Source organism: Phascolarctos cinereus, unplaced genomic scaffold (assembly GCF_003287225.1).
Source record: "Phascolarctos cinereus isolate Bilbo 61053 unplaced genomic scaffold, phaCin_HiC Scaffold_9;HRSCAF=440, whole genome shotgun sequence".
Classification (NCBI taxonomy): domain Eukaryota; kingdom Metazoa; phylum Chordata; class Mammalia; order Diprotodontia; family Phascolarctidae; genus Phascolarctos; species Phascolarctos cinereus.
Window position 1 is genome coordinate 35,080,449 of NW_027556402.1, and position 18,647 is coordinate 35,099,095.

Here is an 18,647-nt window from a genome sequence, read left to right on the forward strand (position 1 = left end):
TTTTTTGCCTATTTATAGAGTGTGAGGTGAAACCTGAGGGTTGTTTTAATGTGCATTTCTCTTATTTTTAGTAATTTGGAGCATTTTTTCACATGGTTGTGAATCCTTTGCACGTCTTCTGAGAACTGTTTATTAACATTCCTTCATCATTTATTTATGGAGAATAGTTATTTGTGTTCTGTGTATTTATTGTTTATGTATTTAAATAGCAAATCCTTATCACAGAAATTTGATACTTAGAATTTTGTGTCACCTTTACCATGCTGTTGACTCGTTTTTCATGATGTCTTGCATCACTCTTATTTCTCTTCCCAATTTTTCCTCTACCTCTCTTACTTGATTTCCAGAATCCTTTTTGAGCTCTTCCATGGTCGAGACCAATTCATATTTTTCTTGGAGGCTTTGGATGTAGGAGCTTTGGCTTTGTTGTCACTAAAGTAAGTTTCTGTAGTCAGAGGTTTGGTTTTTTTTTCCCATTTGCTCATTTTCCCAGCCTATTACTTTACTTTTTAATTCTTTGTTAAGGTAGGGCTCTGCTTCTAGTGTGGAGGGCAAATTATCCCAAGCTTCAAATGCAGCTGTTTTCAGAGATACTTCTGGGGACCTGTAAGTTTTCAGTTCTTCAAGGTGGTATGATCTAAGGACAGATGTTTACTGCTCTAGTGGCCCATGTTCTGGTCTGTGAGCAACCACAAACACTCTTTTCTGCCCTGGAACTTTGAAGAAGGTCCCCCCTCCATTGCTGCTGCAGCTCTGCTATGCTAGTGCTCCTTCTTGCCCTGGGCCTGCCACTCAGGACTGCGATAGAGTCCTGCCTCAGAGCTGGCAGAAAGACCCCAGTAATCTTCTTCTGACCAGTTGTTTGACCCCGTTACTGGCTGAGAGCTCCAGAGGCAGCTGCTGCTGCCTTCACTGCTGATTCAGTCACTCTCTCAGCCTGCTCTTCATTTATTGGGGCTAGGCCTGCACCAGACTGTGTGCCACTCACACTCGTGCAACAGCCCTTTTCTGCTGACTTTCTAAGTTGTCTTTGGTGTCTGTGGGCTGAGAGGTCTGGAAACTGCCACTGCTGCCAGTGATTCAGTTGCCTCAAGGCCTCCTCCAGGTTTGCTGGGGCTTGGGCTGTGCTGGTGTGGCCTGTGCACTCCTCTTTCACCCTGGTGCAATAGACCTTTCCTGCCGACCTTCCAAGTAGTCTTGGTTTGGAAATTTGATATACTCTGTCTTTTTTGGATTCTGCTTCTCTAGAATTTGTTTAGCATTTTTTTTTTTTTGGGTGAGGCAGTTGGGGTTAAGTGACTTGCCCAGAGTTAAACAGATAGTAAGTGTTTTGTGTCTGAGGCCAGATTTGAACCCAGGTCCTCCTGAATACAGGATTGATGCTCTATCCACTGCGCCACCTAGCTGTTCTATAGGCTGGGAGTGAGAGGGCAGGAATTGAATCATAGTGTGTTGTGGTGAAAGGTTTACTGGGAAACCCGGGTTTGGGTCATGGACTTAATATTGTTTGTGATCATGGGCAACTCACTTCACTTTCTTAAGCCTCCATCTTCTCTTCTGTAAAATTGAACTAATTATGTACCCTATTTGCCTCAGAGTTGTTTGGTTAAACTTAATAAACTTTAAAGAACTATATTCATAGGGCTTATTATTAATTTAGGGTGTAAGAGAGGCCAATGTTGAAATGGTCCACTTTTACTTACAGGGCAGAAATGTGTAAAATCAGAAGGTAAATGATGTCCTGGGAGAATCATGAAGAATCAAGGACCAGCCATCACAGTGAGAGAGAAGACCAGTTTCACTAGGGATGGAGGGGAAGTTTAGGTGTTAGTGTAGCTTACTTCTCCCATAGTCATTTCCATTTTGTTACCAAGGGATGTGCTTAACAATAAGCTGTCAAAGAAAAAAGACAAAAACCCCTCTACTGATGACACACTTTTAAATTTAACTTGCATTGTCAACATTTTTTCCATAATTTCTTAAGTCTAAACAAACAACAAAACAATAAAGTAAACCCTGATTGTAGTGTTTGTTGATTTTCATGGTGTAAATGCTCATAATGAAAATTTAACAATCAGCTTTCCTAAGGCTGTGAGTCCTGGTTCCCACACATCCCTGACATTTTATCTGTTATCCAAAGGCCATTGTGGTTGGCTATTAGGTGATGACTTTTTTTTTTTTTTGGCCACAGAAATTCACAAAAAACTTGTCTACTACAGTATAGGGACATTGTGATTTGCACTGGATAAAAGAAATAATGGATACTTTAAGTACTGAGTTAAGTATCTATGAACTAATTCAGTTATTATTATTATTATTTAACGATTGTATTTGAGAAAAGTGCCATGTATCATAAATTAGAATTAATTATCTTGGCCAAGTGGATATACCAGTTAAATGAGGTGATGTTTTATGAGCATTCTACTTATTATTGAACATTAATTATAAAGCATTACAGGATTGTGTGTGTATGCATGTATAACCACTTGTTGGGGCAAAAAATCCCATTCAGATTATTTTGTTAAATAAATAATAATATTTAGGATAGGAATTGGACAGTGATTTTGGTGGTGCAGGGAACTGTTGGATGAGGAAAAGTTTATTTGAGAATGGAGGTCGGTACTTTCTATGTAAATTATTGTCTTGGAAATTGCCTGAAGCAGAGATGTCACACGTAGGGCCTGTAGACGTATGGCCTACAACACTTTGGAGTGCTACTCAACCAGAATAAAATTTAATTGGGAAATATTTAACAAAATAAGTGAATGTATACTAGAACTCATATGATGATGATAGGTGGTTTTCTAAGTCAATATCTGGCCTGCAGGGATCCTCCTGCCTGGTGTCATAGCCTTGGTTCTATTTGAGTCTGACACAACTGGCTTTGACTATGAGAGTCCAGTGACTCGTCCAGGGTCATATAGCTAATTGTGTTAGAGGCAGGCCTTGATCTTGGGTATTCCTGGCCCTAAGTCCAAATGTTTATCCACAACGCTGTACTGCCCCTCAGCATTACTGGATGTTCGAAAAAATGTTGCAGAATATTACAAAAATAATTATTTGAAGAAGAAAATTATTTGGTGAGTTCTCAGTTTTTATTAACAATTTATTTTCTATATCAACTCTCATATGAATTTTGTTAATTCTATGCATTACTTAGTCTTTTTCTTTGATGTCTTGGTAGTCCAGCTGTAGATTTTGAAAGGGGCAGCTAGGTACTGCAGTGGATAAAGCATTGGGTGTGGAGTCAGGAAGGACTGAGTTCAAATCCAGCCTCAGACACTTAGTAGCCATGTGACCCTGGGCAAGTCACTTAACTGCATTTGCTTCAGTTCCTCATCTATGAAATGGGGACATACTGCAGAAAGCAATGGAAAACCACTCCATTATCTTTGCCAAGAAAACCAAAATAAGATCACAAAGAGTTGGACACGACTGAAATGACTGAATAACAACAAGATTTTGAAAGCAAAATCAAAACATTTGTTTATTTTTCTAGCATGTCATCAGTAGGAGCATAGAAGCATAGATTTAGAGGTAAATTTAAATGTCACCTGGTCTAACTGCCTCATTTTACACATGAAGCACTGAGACCTACTGGGGTTAAGTGACTTGCCCAAGATCACACAAGTAATAAATAACATAGCTTGGATAGAAATATATTAGTACATTTTGATATGCTTGTTAGTGGAGAGGAGTTACATCTTTTAATGTTTTAACTGTATTTATGTTTCAGGGACATGGCATAATGATATGTTAAAATGTAGTTATAACAAGCTGTTTAATAATGAAATTCTATCCTGTTTTAGTCGTGGCAGAACAAATGTTTACTTTTATGGGCAAATATTTGCATAGAAATGTTCATATTTGACATTTTTTGCTTTTGCATTCTCCTCTAAATTTTTCAGTCAAAAGCCTTTTGTTTTCAGGCAGGAGTTTATATGTCATTGTAGTAAAGTAACCAGATTATGGTTCATTGAAGATTTCTGGATTACTTGGGACTAGGTATAGGAAAAGGAAGATCCTGAGAAAGTGAGAAAATTAGTGGAAAGGCCTTGAAGTATAAATGTTGGCTACAATAATTTCCATATTTAAATAACATCCCTTATGAATATGAAATGGAGATAATGAAAAGATTTAAGGGACTAGATCTGGTAGTGGAGTGCCTGAAGAGCTATGGACAGAGGTTCACAACATTGTGCAGAAGGCAGCAAGAACACGACCACCAAAAAACATTCCAAAGAAAAGAAGAGTAAGAAAGCAAAATGGTGGTCTGATGAGGCTTTGCAAATAGCTGAGGAAAGAAGGGAAGCAAAAGGGAAAGGAGAATGGGAAAGATATCCTCAAATGAATGCAGAATTCCAGAGAAAGCAAGGAGAGAAAAAGGTTTTCTTAAATGACCAATGCAAAGAAACAGAACGAAACGAGAATGGGAAAGACAAGAAATTTTCTTTTCAAGAAAATTTGAAATATTAAGGGAAAGTTTCATGCAAAAATGGTATGAAAAAAGACAAAAATGTAGGGATCTTAACAGAGATAGAAGAGATTAAGAAGGGGTGGCAAGAATATATAGAACTGTACAAGAATGATCTTAACATCATTGATGACCACTATGGTGTGTTTATTGAACTAGAGCCAGACATCTTGGAGAATGAAGTCAAGTGGGCCTTAGGAAGCATTGCTAACAATAAAAGAAGATGCTATTAAAGTGCTACACTCAATATACCAGCAAATTTGTAACATTTGCCACACCAGTGGCCACTGGATTGGAAAAGATCAGTTTATATCCCAATCCTGAAGAAGGGTAATGCCAAGGAATGTTTAAATTACCAAACAACTGCATTCATTTCAGCAAGGCTATGCCTAAGATTCTGCAAGCTTGGCTGCAGCAGTGTGCAAACTGAGAATTACTAGAAGTGCAGGCTGGTTTTCAGAGAGGCAGGGGAACTAGAGACCAAATTGCCAACATTTGCTGTATTATGGAGAAAACAAGGGAGTTCCAGGACAACATCTACTTCTGCTTTACTGACTACACTAAAGCCTTGGACTTTGTGGATCACAACAAAATGAGACAAGTCCTCAAAGAGATGAAAGTACCAGATCATCTGACTTGTCCCCTGAAGAGCCTGTATATGGGCCAAGAAGCAACAGTTAGAATTGAACAGGGAACACCTGGGGAACAACAAGGCCATATATATTTAACCTATATGCAGAGATGCCAGGCTTGGGTGAATCCAAAGCCAGAATTAAGACCACTGGGAGAAAGATCAGCAATGTCAGATATGTAGATGATATCACTCTGAGGGCAGAAAGTGAAGAGGAATTAGAAGGGTGAAAGAAGAGTGTGTAAAAGCTGGCTTGAGGCTTAGCATCCCAAAAACAAAGTTCTTGGCAACTGGTCCCATCACTTCCTGGCCAATAGAGGGAGAAGAAATGGAAACAGGGTCAGGCTTTTTTTTCAGAGATCTTTTAGAGTCATACATGATTGAATGACTGAACAACAACAAAAATGTCCACGCCTATTTCCTATACCTGTACTATGCCCTTAATTCTGAGGGTGAAATATTTATGATCTTTTTTGCTTAGCTATCCAGCCTGTGCCCAGTCAGTATCACTCTGGAAATTGGATTTGCATTTATCCTGACACTTTAAAATGTAATTTTAATTTTCAGTTCCAAATTCTTTCCTTCCTCAGCCCTCTCTCCCACCCGTTGAGAAGGCAAGAACTACAATAGCTATTATACATACAAGGTTATGCTAAATGTATTTCCATATTAGGCATATTCTAAAAAAAAAGCTAGAAAAAACTTGTTTTAGTCTGCACTCTTGAGTCCATCAGTTCTCTCTTTGGAGATGGACAACATTTTTTATCATGAGACCTTTGGAATTGACATAGATCATTGTATTGATCAGAGTCACTGATTCACAATTGATCATTGTTACACTATTGCTGTTACTATGTACAGAGTTCTGGTTCTGCTCATTTCACTTTGCATCAGTTCATAAAAGTTTCACCAGGTTTTTCTGAAACCTCCCCCTTCATAATGTCTTACAGCATAGTCACAATCATATGCCACAGCTTGTGCAGCCATTCCCCAAGTGATGTATCCCAGTACTTTGCTTCTTACCCACTCATTTCTTGCTGGGAGTGTTAGTGATATTTCGTCTGTAATTGTCTTCATTGCTTTGGCTTCCAGCTTCTCTTCCAGACCTGGGCGTCCAGGTCTGCTTCTGCCACCCTGCTGTGGTCAGCCTTGCGTCTGCCTCAGGTGGCTTCCTTGAGTGTGTCATCTCTTATCTCTCTACTTTTTGGTACTTCTTGTCTCAGGAATTGAGCCTAGAAAACACAGTACAGGCTCAGACCTGCGGTTTGGCACTGTGGAGCAGAAGGGAGAAGTCTCAGGCTCTCAGAGACAAAATGACGTAGGGTAACCTTGAGAACTAAGTATCTGTCTGTAGGAAGTAAAGTGAAAACCAGCTAGGTGTAGTATTAAAGACCTGTCGAAATAATGCCGACTTCTAGAATTATAACGATAAAAACGTACAGTGATACATTTACAACTTGCCTTGTTTTCAGGGGTGGTTTGTTGTGTTGAGTAAGGTCATTTATGCTCTGTGGGCCTCAGTTTCCTCCTAAAAATGAGAGGGATGAACTAAGTGGCCTTTGAGGGCTGTTCTAACTCCCAGTCTGTGATCCTATGGATATAGTATAGTCTTTGAAAGTCCTAGTGCTTCTATGAACACAATTACAAAACACTTTTCACACAAATAAAATCAGATCTAAATAATTGGAAAAACATCAGTTGCTCATGGGTAGGCCAAGCTAATATAATAAAAATGACAATCCTACCTAAGCTAATTTACTTATTCAGTGCCATACCAATCAAACTACCAAAAATTATTTTATAGAGTTAGAAAAAATAATAACAAGATTCATTTGGAAAAACAAAAGGTCCAGAATATCAAAGGAACTAATGAAAAGAAATGCAGGGCAAGGTGGCCTAGCCATTCCAGATCTTAAATTGTATTATAAAGCAGCAATCATCAAAACTGCTTGGTACTGGCTAAGAAATAGGGAGGTGGATCAGTGGAATAGGTTAAATATGCAAGACACAGTAGTCAATGACTATAGTAATCTTATTATTTGATAAACCCAAAGACCCCAGCTTCTGGGATAAGAACCCACTCTTTGAAAAAAACTGCTGGGAAAACTGGAAAAGAGTATGGCAGAAACTAGGCATAGACCCAAATCTCACACCATATACCAAAATAAAGTCAAAATGGGTTCATGACTTAGATATAAAGGCTGATACCATAAGTAAACTGGGAGAACAAGGAATAGTTTACCTATCAGATCTATGGAGAACAGAAGAATTCATGACCAAACAGGAGATAGAGAACATTATGAAAAGCAAAATGGATAATTTTGATTACATTAAATTGAAAAGTTTTTGCACAAACAAAGCCAATGCAACTAAGATTAGAAGGAAGGTAGAAAATTGGGAAAGAATTTTTACAACCAGTCTCTCTGATAAAGGCCTCATTTCTAAAATATATAGAGAATTAAGACAAATTTATAAGAACACAAGCCATTCCCCAATTGATAAATGGTCAAAGGATATGAACAGACCATTCTCAGATGAAGAAATTAAAGCCATCTATAGTCATATGAAAAAATGCTCTAAATCATTATTGAATAGAGAAATGCAAATCAAAACAACTCTGAGGTACCACATCACACCTATCAGATTGGCCAACATGACAAAACAGGAAAATGATAAATGTTGGAGAGATGTGGGAAAATTGGAACACTAATACATTGTTGGTGGAGTTGTGAAATGATCCAACCATTTTGGAGAACAATTTGGAACTATGCCCAAAGGGCTACAAAAATGTGCATACCCTTTGATCCAGCAATAGCACTTCTAGGGCTATATCCCAAAGAGATCAAACAAATGGGAAAAGGACCCACATGTACAAAATATTCATAGCAGCTCTTTTTGTGGTGGCAAAGAATTGGAAATTGAGAGGATGCCCATCAATTGGGGAATGGCTGAGCAAGTTGTGGTATATGAATGTAATGGAATACTATTGTGCTATAAGAAATGATGAACAGGCTGACTTCAGAAAAACCTGAAAAGACTTATATGGTCTGATGCTGAGTGAAGTGAGCAGAACCAAGAGGACTTTGTATATAGTAACAGCCACGTTATGCGATGACTAATATTGTTAAACTGCACCCTTCTCAGCAATACAAGGATCTAAGACATCTCCAGAGGCCTCGGGATGGAAAATGCTGTCCACACCCAAACAAAGAACTATGGAAGTCGAATCGCTATCACTTATTTTTACCTTCTGTTGAGTTTTGTTTCCTCTTTCTGATGGTTCCTTCTATTGGTTTTAATTTTTACTTACAACTTTACTAATGTGAAAATATGTTTAATAGGAATGTAAATGTAAAGCCTATATCAGATTGTGCGCCATCTTGGGGAGGGTTGGGGGAGGAAGGTGTAGAAAAATTTTCAACTCAAAAGCATATGGAAGTGATTGTTGATAAATCAATAAATTAATAAAATTGAAAAAAAAAGAAAGTCCTAGTGCTTAAGGAATGATTACATGATGGTAAAGATGAGTTTTATTACTAATATATAGCCTCTCGAATGTTAATCCTGCTATTTAAATAATTCCCACCTATTTTATTTATTAGAATAGGCCATTTATAAGAGTGGATCAAAAAGCTAATGGAAATAGGTCAGTCACTTTTTTTTGTTTTCATATTATTTCTAAGAGTTTCTCTTAAATCTTTTCCTTTTTCTTTTCAAATTTAAATTTTATGAAGGTTGTTATCCCACATAGATCTAGCAATTGTTGAAATACTGTAAGTCTAGAAGACCTGATGTAGGACTAGGTCTAGTAATTCTAGGAATCTGGGACAGTGGGTAAATAATTAGTCTCTTTGGTAAAACAAAAAGAAAAGAAAAGAAATATGTGATTGCTTTAGACCTTAGTGGCTAGCTTTGGAGTTTTAAATCTGGGGTGTTATAAAGTCTTAGTACAGTTTTAAGCTACATACAGGAAAGTAAAATAAATAAGCTGTATTTCTCATAGGCTTTTAATTTCATACAGGACATAAAATTTCGTCTAGTGGCCCAATGATTCCTTTTCTTTTCTTTTTAGAGTGATCATTAGAATACTTTAAGAACCTGCACATTGCTGTCTTCCTATTTTAATTGTCTTTTTGAGTTATGATGTCTAGAAGAAAAAAAAATCTGGGGCCAATCTTCTAATGTTGAGATAATTAGAAAAAAATTCTAACAATGTATCCAGAGTTCTGAATTGAGGAAATTCCCCCAACAAATTAGAATTGTAACAAGGGACAAAATGAGTTCTACAAATTTATAGTGTAACAGCCTACCATTTCTTGATTCTCTCATTATTACATAGTTGTTGGCAACACATTATGTTTAGAAGATACTCCAGTTATTTAGATGTTCATATGTTTAAATTAAAATCTCATGGATCTCTCTTTAAACTCTCAAGGGAAAGTACACTGCATTATGAGAATGTTAATATCAAGAAAGAAGATAAACTAAAGAGTTGTCCTTTTCTGCCACGTTATCATGAAGTGATAGTACTACAGGAAGAGAAAAAGGTAAGCTGAAAACATGAGCCGTTTGCTAGTATTTTAAGATAATTCATCATAGGGTTAAAACACAGGTGTTTGGAGATTGTGGGCACAAAATAGAGAAAACTGGTTCTATTTAAAATTAAGACAGGGAAAAAACTTTTGTGAATTAAAAAACAAAGCCTAACTACATATACATTGAGAATTTTCTCTTATATTGAAATTGCTTCATCTTCCCACAAATTAGATTACAGCAGATTGTTTCATTACAAAAAGATGAGCTTTTAGTTTTTGTTAAGAGAAATATTAGGAAAATATGATTCAAATGCTATTTATAAAATAGTATGGCCAGCCTCAAAAGAGATAAACAGTTACTAAATTCTTAGTACCAGTGTAATTTACTGAATAGGCTTATGTTAAAAAAACCCATCCCAAAATGAAAAACTGTCATTATACACTAATAGAATTTACTTTATATTTGATCTCCTTTTCAAATTCAACTGAGTAGAAAACAATGAAGTAAAAGTTCCTCCTTTTAGTTTTTGTTAGATACTTTTTTCTCCTTAGAAATTTTAATGTAAAACTCAAAAAAAAAAACTGTCTGGGTGGTAGTAGTAATAGTGGGAAGAACAAGAGGAAAAGGTAGGACTGCAGGAAATATAGTTGGTCCTTTTAAGGTAATTATTATGCTGTCTATACTATTATATCGTTTGTATTACTCTTAGGATGATTATAGTAGGTAATGATTGCATGCTTTATAATTGCTGATTGGCTTCTAATTTGAAGACCAGTGAATTTCGAGGAAGAGAATTGCAATTGATAATTAGGTACAATTTTGTACAATAGGTACAGTTCTATATATTGTTAGTACATTTTCCTTCATATTCACTTAAGAACTAAAAGGCAAAAATTAAAATTCCTCATTGATTATTTTTGTATCATAACCAACATCTCATAGTTTGAAAATTTAAAGCTGAAATGTGTATTTTTTATGGTGTATGGAAAATCATTAATTTATATGATGTACTTAACCCTTATTAGTTCTCTGTCAGGAGCCTCACCCATGACATTCTCTCTGGATCTGATGCCTGATTTGGCTGAGTGCTCCTGAAGCCTTTCTCTTTTTCGCTGTCCTTTAGAAGCAAATATGGTAAAACTACCCAGCACAGTGCGGTCCATCCACATGATCCTAATCAACTTGTTACTTTCTACATGTGGAAAACCTGGAAAAAAGAATCAGGAGATAAGTGGCTAAATATTCTGACATGTGTGGGGCTGGGGTAAGATAGGGGCAAACTTCTGAAGACCCTGGCTGCCTGATTGGGAGCTCTTTTCGTGCAAGAAGTACAAGCTGGAGATCAAAGAGGCATTTGCTCCTTCGAAGCACACTTGATTTCACAGAATCGTAGGGTATTAATAGTTGAAACCATTGGTTTCAACCCCTGTGTGATCTTTTGGTTTAAATCTCTATGTGATCTATGAGTCCTCTCTACACAGTCTAGACAGGTGGATGCCTCGCTTCCCTTAAGGACTACTGTTGATGGGAAAACTCATCAAATTATCCATTTTTAATACTTCCGATTAATTAGGAAAGTCTTCCTTATAGCAAGCTGGAATCTACTATCTCATGTTTAACTTCCACCTTTTGTTCCTTTTCTGCCTGCTGGAGTTCAGCAGCATGCGTCTAATCCTTCTTTAAATAACCCTTTAATTATTTCAAAACCAATGTAATGTTTCCCCCTTAATATTTCTTTTTGCTGGTTTCTTCAGCTCTTATAAACCCCTTATAAACCCTTCTTCCTTTTTATGGCTTGTCATCGCATTACTCAATATGTGGTTTGACCTGAGTGGAATATCTTATTTTGGACACAGCGGTACTATGTTTCACTTAATACAGGCTAGTCTAGGGTTTTTTGGGTTTTTGGTTTTTGACTTTCATGTTATCCTCAGCTCTTCTGTTTCCCTTCCTTGTGTAGATCAATTAACAAGTCTTGCTGATTCTAACTAATTAGGAGTGCTTTGTCTCTGGCTTCCTTCAAGTCTCAAATTCCACTTTCTGAAAGAGGCTTTTCCTAGTGCCCCTATATGTATCTTGTATCTACATAGTTATTTACATGTTGTCTCCCTTATTAGAATGTGAACTTTTTGAGGGTAAGGATTACTTTCCTTTGTGAGCATTTAATCAATGCTTATGGACCTATCATAATATTCCCTCTCCATTACCTTTCCACTTAGATGAATAACATTCTAGTATCTTTACTTCATACCTCAGCTGTTACAATAGCCCCTGATTGGTTTCCTGGTTTCCATTCCAATCTATCCTTAACACAGTCACTAAAATAATATTCCCAAAGCATAAGTCAAACCATGTCACTCTTCTACTTACCACGTTCCATTTAGATTCAATATAAACATCTCTGTATGGCATTCAAAACTCCTTAGGTTCTTTCCTAACTTTCCAGCATTCTTACACATTATTCATCTCCACAAACTCTCAGGCCAGAATGGCCTGCCTGCTGCTCCTCAAAAAATATTGCATTTTCCATTTCTAGGCCTTTATGATGCTTATCCTTATGCCTAGAATTCTCTCCTTCTTCACCTTTGCCTCTTGGAATCACTGGTTTCTTTCATTACTCAACTCAAGTGCCATTTTCAGAGATACTTCTAGGGAACCTGTAAATTTTCAGTTCTTCCAAGGTGGTATGATAAGGGGTGAGGTGTTTACTCTTTTCCTGGCCTGTGCTCTGGTGTATGCTTGGCCACAAGTACTCCTTTCTGCCTTGGAACTGTGAGGAGAATTTTCTTTCTCAGCCACTACAAGCTCCACCACGCCAGCACTCCTCCTTGCCCCAGGAACTCCACCCAGAACTGTGACCTGGATCCAAGCACGGGCAAAGCAAGAGATTCCTTCCCCAGCACTGGCAAAGAGATTCCTTCTGATCAGCCACCTGATTTCCCTTCAGTCTGTGGGCTGGAAGCTCAGGAGGCAGCCGCTGCCTCGGGGCCATGCTCAGGACTTGCAGCTGGGATCTAGCTTCTCTCTTTCTCACCACAGAAACAGACTTTCCCCACTGACCTTCTAAGTTGTCTTTGGTGTTAGTGGGATAAGAAGTGTGGAAACCACCACAGCTGCCTGCGATTCAGTCTTCTGAGGCCTGCTTCAGGTTTGCTGTGGCCTGTGCGCCCACGCTGAACTGTGCTCTTTACTCGCCTGGCGTGGTATACCTTTCTGATCAACCATCCAGGTTGTCTTGGGCTGGAAATTTGCTTCACTCTCTCTTTTTGTGGGTTCTGCTATTTTAGAATTTGTTTGGAGCCATTTTTTTATAGGTATTTGGAGGGGTTTGGGGGAGAGCTCAAGCAAGTGACTGCTTTCACTCCACCATCTTGGCTCCGCCCCCCTCAAGTGCCATTTTCTACATGAACCCTTTCCTGATCCACCTGTTGCTAGTACTCTCCCTTCCAAAGCTATCTTGTATTCATTTTGTGTGTGTGTGTGTGTGTGTGTGTGTGTGTGTGTGTGTGTGTGTGTGTGTGTGTTTATGTATAGACGTGCTCTCTTCTCTCTGTCTCTGGCTTTGTCTCTATTACAGGCAATCCTGTCTCACTTTAGTCTTTATAATCGCAGTCCTAAACCTAGTACCTGGTACATGGTAGCTACTGAATAAATGCTTAGTGATTGATTGATTGATGCACTCTTTTTACTTGCTATTTCCTGAACTATAGGTATTACTTCTGTTTCCCATGCTTGGAATGTATTCTCACCTCTGCTTATGAGAATCCCTGACTTCTTTCCAAGGTTCAACTTATGTGCTATAACCTCTGTAGAAAGCCTTTTCTAATTTCTCTAGTTAATATTCTTTCCCTTCTCAAATAATCATTTATCAATTTAACTGTATTTCCACCCCCACCTCCAGGTAGAGGAGAGTACTAAGTAGTAAGTCTTTGAAGGCAGATACTATTTTTTTATTTTGTCTTTGTCTCTGGTCCTTGAACAGTGCCTTCCAGTTAACAGGTGCAAATAATAAATGCTTGTTAAATTGAAAGAGGCTATTTAAAGTGAGTTTTGAGTGACGGGAAGGATTTTGATAGATAAAGGTGGTAGGAGGATGTTCTAAATGGAAAGAATAGCAAAAGCAAGGACTTTGGAGGTAGGAAAACTCAGAGCATGTTAATAGAAAAGTTACCATCCCAGTTATATTGGAATGTAAAGTTATGTATAGGGGAGTAATCAGAGGTATGTGAAGGTTAGAGCATGGAGGGCTTTGAATACCAAGGCCTAGAACAGGATGCTTTAGTATTTCAGCATGGAAAAGTTACTCACCTTCTTTGAGCCTCAGTTTCGTTATCTCTAAAATGGGAATTATAATACTTGGAATACTAACCACATAAGTTAGTGATGAAACTCCAATGAGAAAATGTATCCAAAGCATTTTACAAACTGGAAAGTGCTTTATAAATGTCCACCATTGGAGATAGCTAGGTGGCTCAGAAAGAGTGGATAGAGTCAGGATGACCTGAGTTCAGATCTGGCCTCAGACTCATACTGGATGTGTGACTCTGGGCAAGTCACTAAACTTCTGCTTCAATCCATTGGAGAAGGAAATGGCAAACCACTCCAATATCTTTGCTAAGAAAACCCCATGGACAGCACTGCTGTGTTATGTGGTCCCTGGGGTCAGGAAGAGTCAGACACCACTGAATAAGCATTATTATTAAGTGTGAGATCCAAGACATGACTCCAAGTTGTCTGACTCTGTGTTTGATAGTGAAAATATGCCAGAAGATGCTTTTAATTTTAATGAAATCAGCTATCTTCATTAATACTCTCATATCTCTGTAGTGTATTTTAAACATTTTGTATCAGAGTGCCTTGATCATAGAAAACGGTAGCTTCCTAAGAATGCCACTGAGTGCTATAGGAAGATTTCACTAGATGGCACCAGTACTTTGGGTTACTATTGTAAGAGGTACTGCTTTGTTCATTTATTCTCTTATGTTTGTTAGAACCAGTGGTTTTAAATGAGGGAAGTTGTGATAGTTTGACTTGTAAATTGCTTAAGTATTTGGAGCAGTTGATTAATGGACAGTGCTTGGGATTGTTTAAACATTTTGTTAAGGTTTGTGGATCTTTTCTGGTTGTAGATCCTTTCATTTGATAATAAGAGATAATACTTATATATTTTTAACATATTTTACTGATACACACAAGAGAAGCATTGTGAAGTAGAGGATCGAGAGCCGACCTCAGAGTCAAGATGGTACAGGTACAGGTGCAGGTGCAGGTCCCACCTCGAACACACCCTGGCTGTATGAACTGGAGTCAGTTATTTAACTCCTTGTGTTTTAGGCAACTGTCTTAGACTACAAGTTGCAGAAGAGAGAGGGAGCTTCCTCAGCAGGGAGATCCCTAAGCCACTGAGTTTGTAGATCCAGCCGCCATGTCTGTCTTGTCCTTGGCTCTTCTGATTCATCCTTCATATCCAAGCTTTTGTAATATCTTGTCTTTTTACCTTTACAACATCTCTTTTATATCAACCTTTTCCCTGGTCATGGCCCTGAATGCAGTGGATGACCTTGGCCTTTCTAAAGGTCTTTCTCTTGCCAGAAGGCCAGCCACTTTATGGAACTCTGCCTCACTTAAATCCAGTTCACCCGAAAGTCAGGACATCGTGTCATTGGTCTTCTTCTAGAAAGAAGGACGAACAACACCATCAACCTTTCCCCTGCTCACAGATCCTTGTCAAAACCTCTCTACCTCTTGCTTACATTATTACAATCCTCTTCTGATTGCTCTCCCTATCTCATTTCTCCCTACTCCAATCTCTCCTCCACTTATCTGCACTTTAGTGCAGATCTGACCTAAAGTGCAGGTCTGACCGTGTCATTCTCCTATTCAGAAAACTCCAGTGGCTCATTTTTACCTCCAGGATCCAAAATAAATTAAATCCCTTTAAACCCGGTCCCTTCCTACCTTTCTAGTCATTGCTTATAATTTACTGCCCTTCACATACTTCATGATCTTACATTGTTTTCATTGTGCAAGACACTCCCATCACCTGGCTCCATGCGCTTGCATTGGCTGTCTCCCTGAAATGCTTATCTATGCCTCTCTGCTTTCCCAGTTTCTTTCAAGACTCAGGTCAGATCTCCTCTTTTGTAAGACGTCTTTCCTGATCTCCCCCCACCGACTCACCAGTCTTTTTATGATGAGATTAGTTTCCATTTATACCATGTATATCTCACATGTACAGAGTTGTCTGTTCCGCCTCCTCCCCTTTAGAATGTGATCTCCTTGAGAGTGGGAACCATATTTTTGCATTTTTATTCCCAGGGCTTAGGGTATAGTGCCCGGCACATAATACATTTAATAAGTGCTTGTTGTCTGACTGAGTTATCCCATTAATACACTTTTCACATCTAGGTGTCTCCTTTGCCTCTAGAATATGACTTTATTAAAATAATACAATTTTAATTATATTTGATATTAGGCAGAAAACTCAATAGAAAATTTTAATCAATAAAATTTAAAAAGCTTGAAAAGTTGTAAGTGCCAACTTAACTGAAAAATAATTCATAAGCTTATGAAATTCTGAATTAGTGATTATTTTGTTATTATGAGTCATAGTTTCTGGGTAGGCGATTATTTCTGATGCATAATTTATACATTCTTATCCAAAATTTCTGTCAGCTGCCCACTGTGTGCTTGATATTCAGCCACTCGAGAAGGTTGTCCAGAAGTTGTTTAGTAAGGCATGGCGGCTTAATGTTGACACATGCAAAATAAAAACTTAACAGTGTTTGGGAACATATTCAATAGGATATTTTCTTCAAACATTGACTAGAGATTATAATAATCATTATATGCAGAAACCTAGCTTATTTTCCTCTAGCATAAAAATGTATTTTTTTCTAGATTAAAAAAATGATTGGGGGTCCTTGTAGAGAAAGGAGGAGGCAAGGGTGCCAAAAGAAGGTATGCATGTGATTGTTGAGCTGCCCTAGTGATCTTGGAAAAGTTTTGGAGAAGGCGAAAATTCTTACATGACTAGAGACAGACGAATGCACTGATTTTCAAGAAGGGGAAGGAGAGTTTTTCAGATTGTAGTTTGAGCATCTAAGCTGACTAGAGAGTCAGTGGCAGTGCACTTTCCCCAGCTGGACCTCAAGAAATAAGCTCACATCTTTCTAGTTAAGGCTGTGTGTGTGTGTGTGTGTGTGTGTGTGTGTGTGTGTGTGTGTGGGGATAGGGCTGCCTCCCATTTGTGCCTTCTTTGCTTTGGTGATCACAAAAGGCGGCTGGCGCTTTCCCTCACCACTAGAAAGAAAGAATCCATTAGGTACTTTTTCAAACTGTGTTCAATGGAGATGAAATGGAAAATGGTTAATTAACATTCCTCTCAAATAAACTGTAACTGTTCAGAAGGGGCTTGAATATTAGACTCTCAGCTGATTATACCAGTAGTTGCTCGATTTTGTTTTAATTATTCTATTGATTTTTTTTTATTGCTTAGCATCCCTTTTCTGTGTGGGCAAAATTACCTTTTTTATACCTGATTCATATTTATACTCTGGGTCCCTTTCTTACTTTCTCTCTTGGCTGGAGAGAACCCTTAGGCTAGAGGCCAAAATAAAATTGTCCCAAGAGTAGCCAGCATGGGAACAAGAGCCAATAACTGTAAGAATGGGGAACTTACTTTCCTTGAGGGCTCAGGCCTCCTGATTAGAACCTGGTCAGACTAGAAGGGGAGGTAAAGAACAGAGAAGAGTGAAGATCAGCCATCCTTATGGCCTTAGTTGCATAGGACCTTGCTAGACATACAAAATGTCTTAACGCTTTAAACAACTATAAACTTTTGTTAACCTGAAAATGTATGTATGTGAAGCCATCCATTTCACTAAGATATTAGGTAAATACATGTTAACTGTATTTTTAATTATTGTAATGGCATTTAAAAAAATTAAAACCAACTTAATGCTTAATTTATACATATTGATGTTGGATTACATTTCATCAACTCTACTTTCTTGTCTACCAAAAAACAGTGGAATATATGAGAGTTGTATAAAATGTCACAGAATCATGTAGAGACTTTTCTATTTACTCTGTAAATAAAAGGATGGGCCATATGTGAGCTACAAAAATGAAAAGCTAATATAAAAATAGTGATAATTTTGGAAATAGTGTATCTGCTGATTCACACATTAAAAACAGCTCACTGGACAAAAGTCAACTTAAAAGTTATATTTGAAGGGATACCACTTTTCCCTGTTTCTTTTACTATGTTAATAAGATTCACAGAGAAAGCCAGCAATAGCTGGTAAAGAAGGAAAGGACAAGTAAGTATAAAACTTTTATTTATTCATCTATCTTAGGTTAAGGTCCATCTATGTTATTAATAAACACAACATATGTTCATATCATATGGAAAAAACCCAAAAGCAATTAAAACATAATAAAGCTACTAAGATATTATTGTCTTCTGAAATATCTGTCTGGCCAATTTCTTATATTCCCAAGTCTACCATTACAAACCTTCCGGACCAGTTCTTAACATCCTCATGACCTTCATTCTTAATCCCTCTCTATTCAGCCCATGTGTGGGGGAACTGGAGGGGTCAGAGGATTGTGGAGAGGATTGGAGGGGAAGGGTGGGGAAGGGCTTTTCAGGCATGAGTAATCATACTAGCAAAGATTAGTGCCGAATGCACGTGAAGGATAAAAAGTTAATATAGTTTGTCTGTGTAGGACAGTGCAAATTGAGTGGTGTGAGATATGACAAGAAAGGTAGGAAGCCAAGGGCTTTGAGGACTAGGCTAAGGAATTCATATGGCTAAGGAGGCAACAGGGAAACATGAAGGATGAAGAAAAAAGTGACTTTTCCAAGGTCATCAGTGTCTGAATTTGAAATCAAATCTTTGGACTTTCACGTCAGTGCTCTTTTCTCTATATGTATTCAATGTTAGTCATATATTGTTAAGGTTAAAGTAGTCTTTCCTCCTTCCTGTTATTGATTATAAT

The 18,647-nt window shown here is 37.9% G+C and overlaps 1 protein-coding gene across 1 annotated transcript in view; it reads left to right on the top strand.

Annotated features, from left to right (window-relative positions):
* STPG2 (sperm tail PG-rich repeat containing 2) overlaps positions 1–18,647 on the top strand; it is a 543,661-nt gene that overhangs the window by 38,042 nt on the left and 486,972 nt on the right. The window contains 1 exon segment of the mRNA XM_021008393.2: positions 9,541–9,652. Within this exon segment, the coding sequence (XP_020864052.1) occupies positions 9,541–9,652 (112 nt within the window).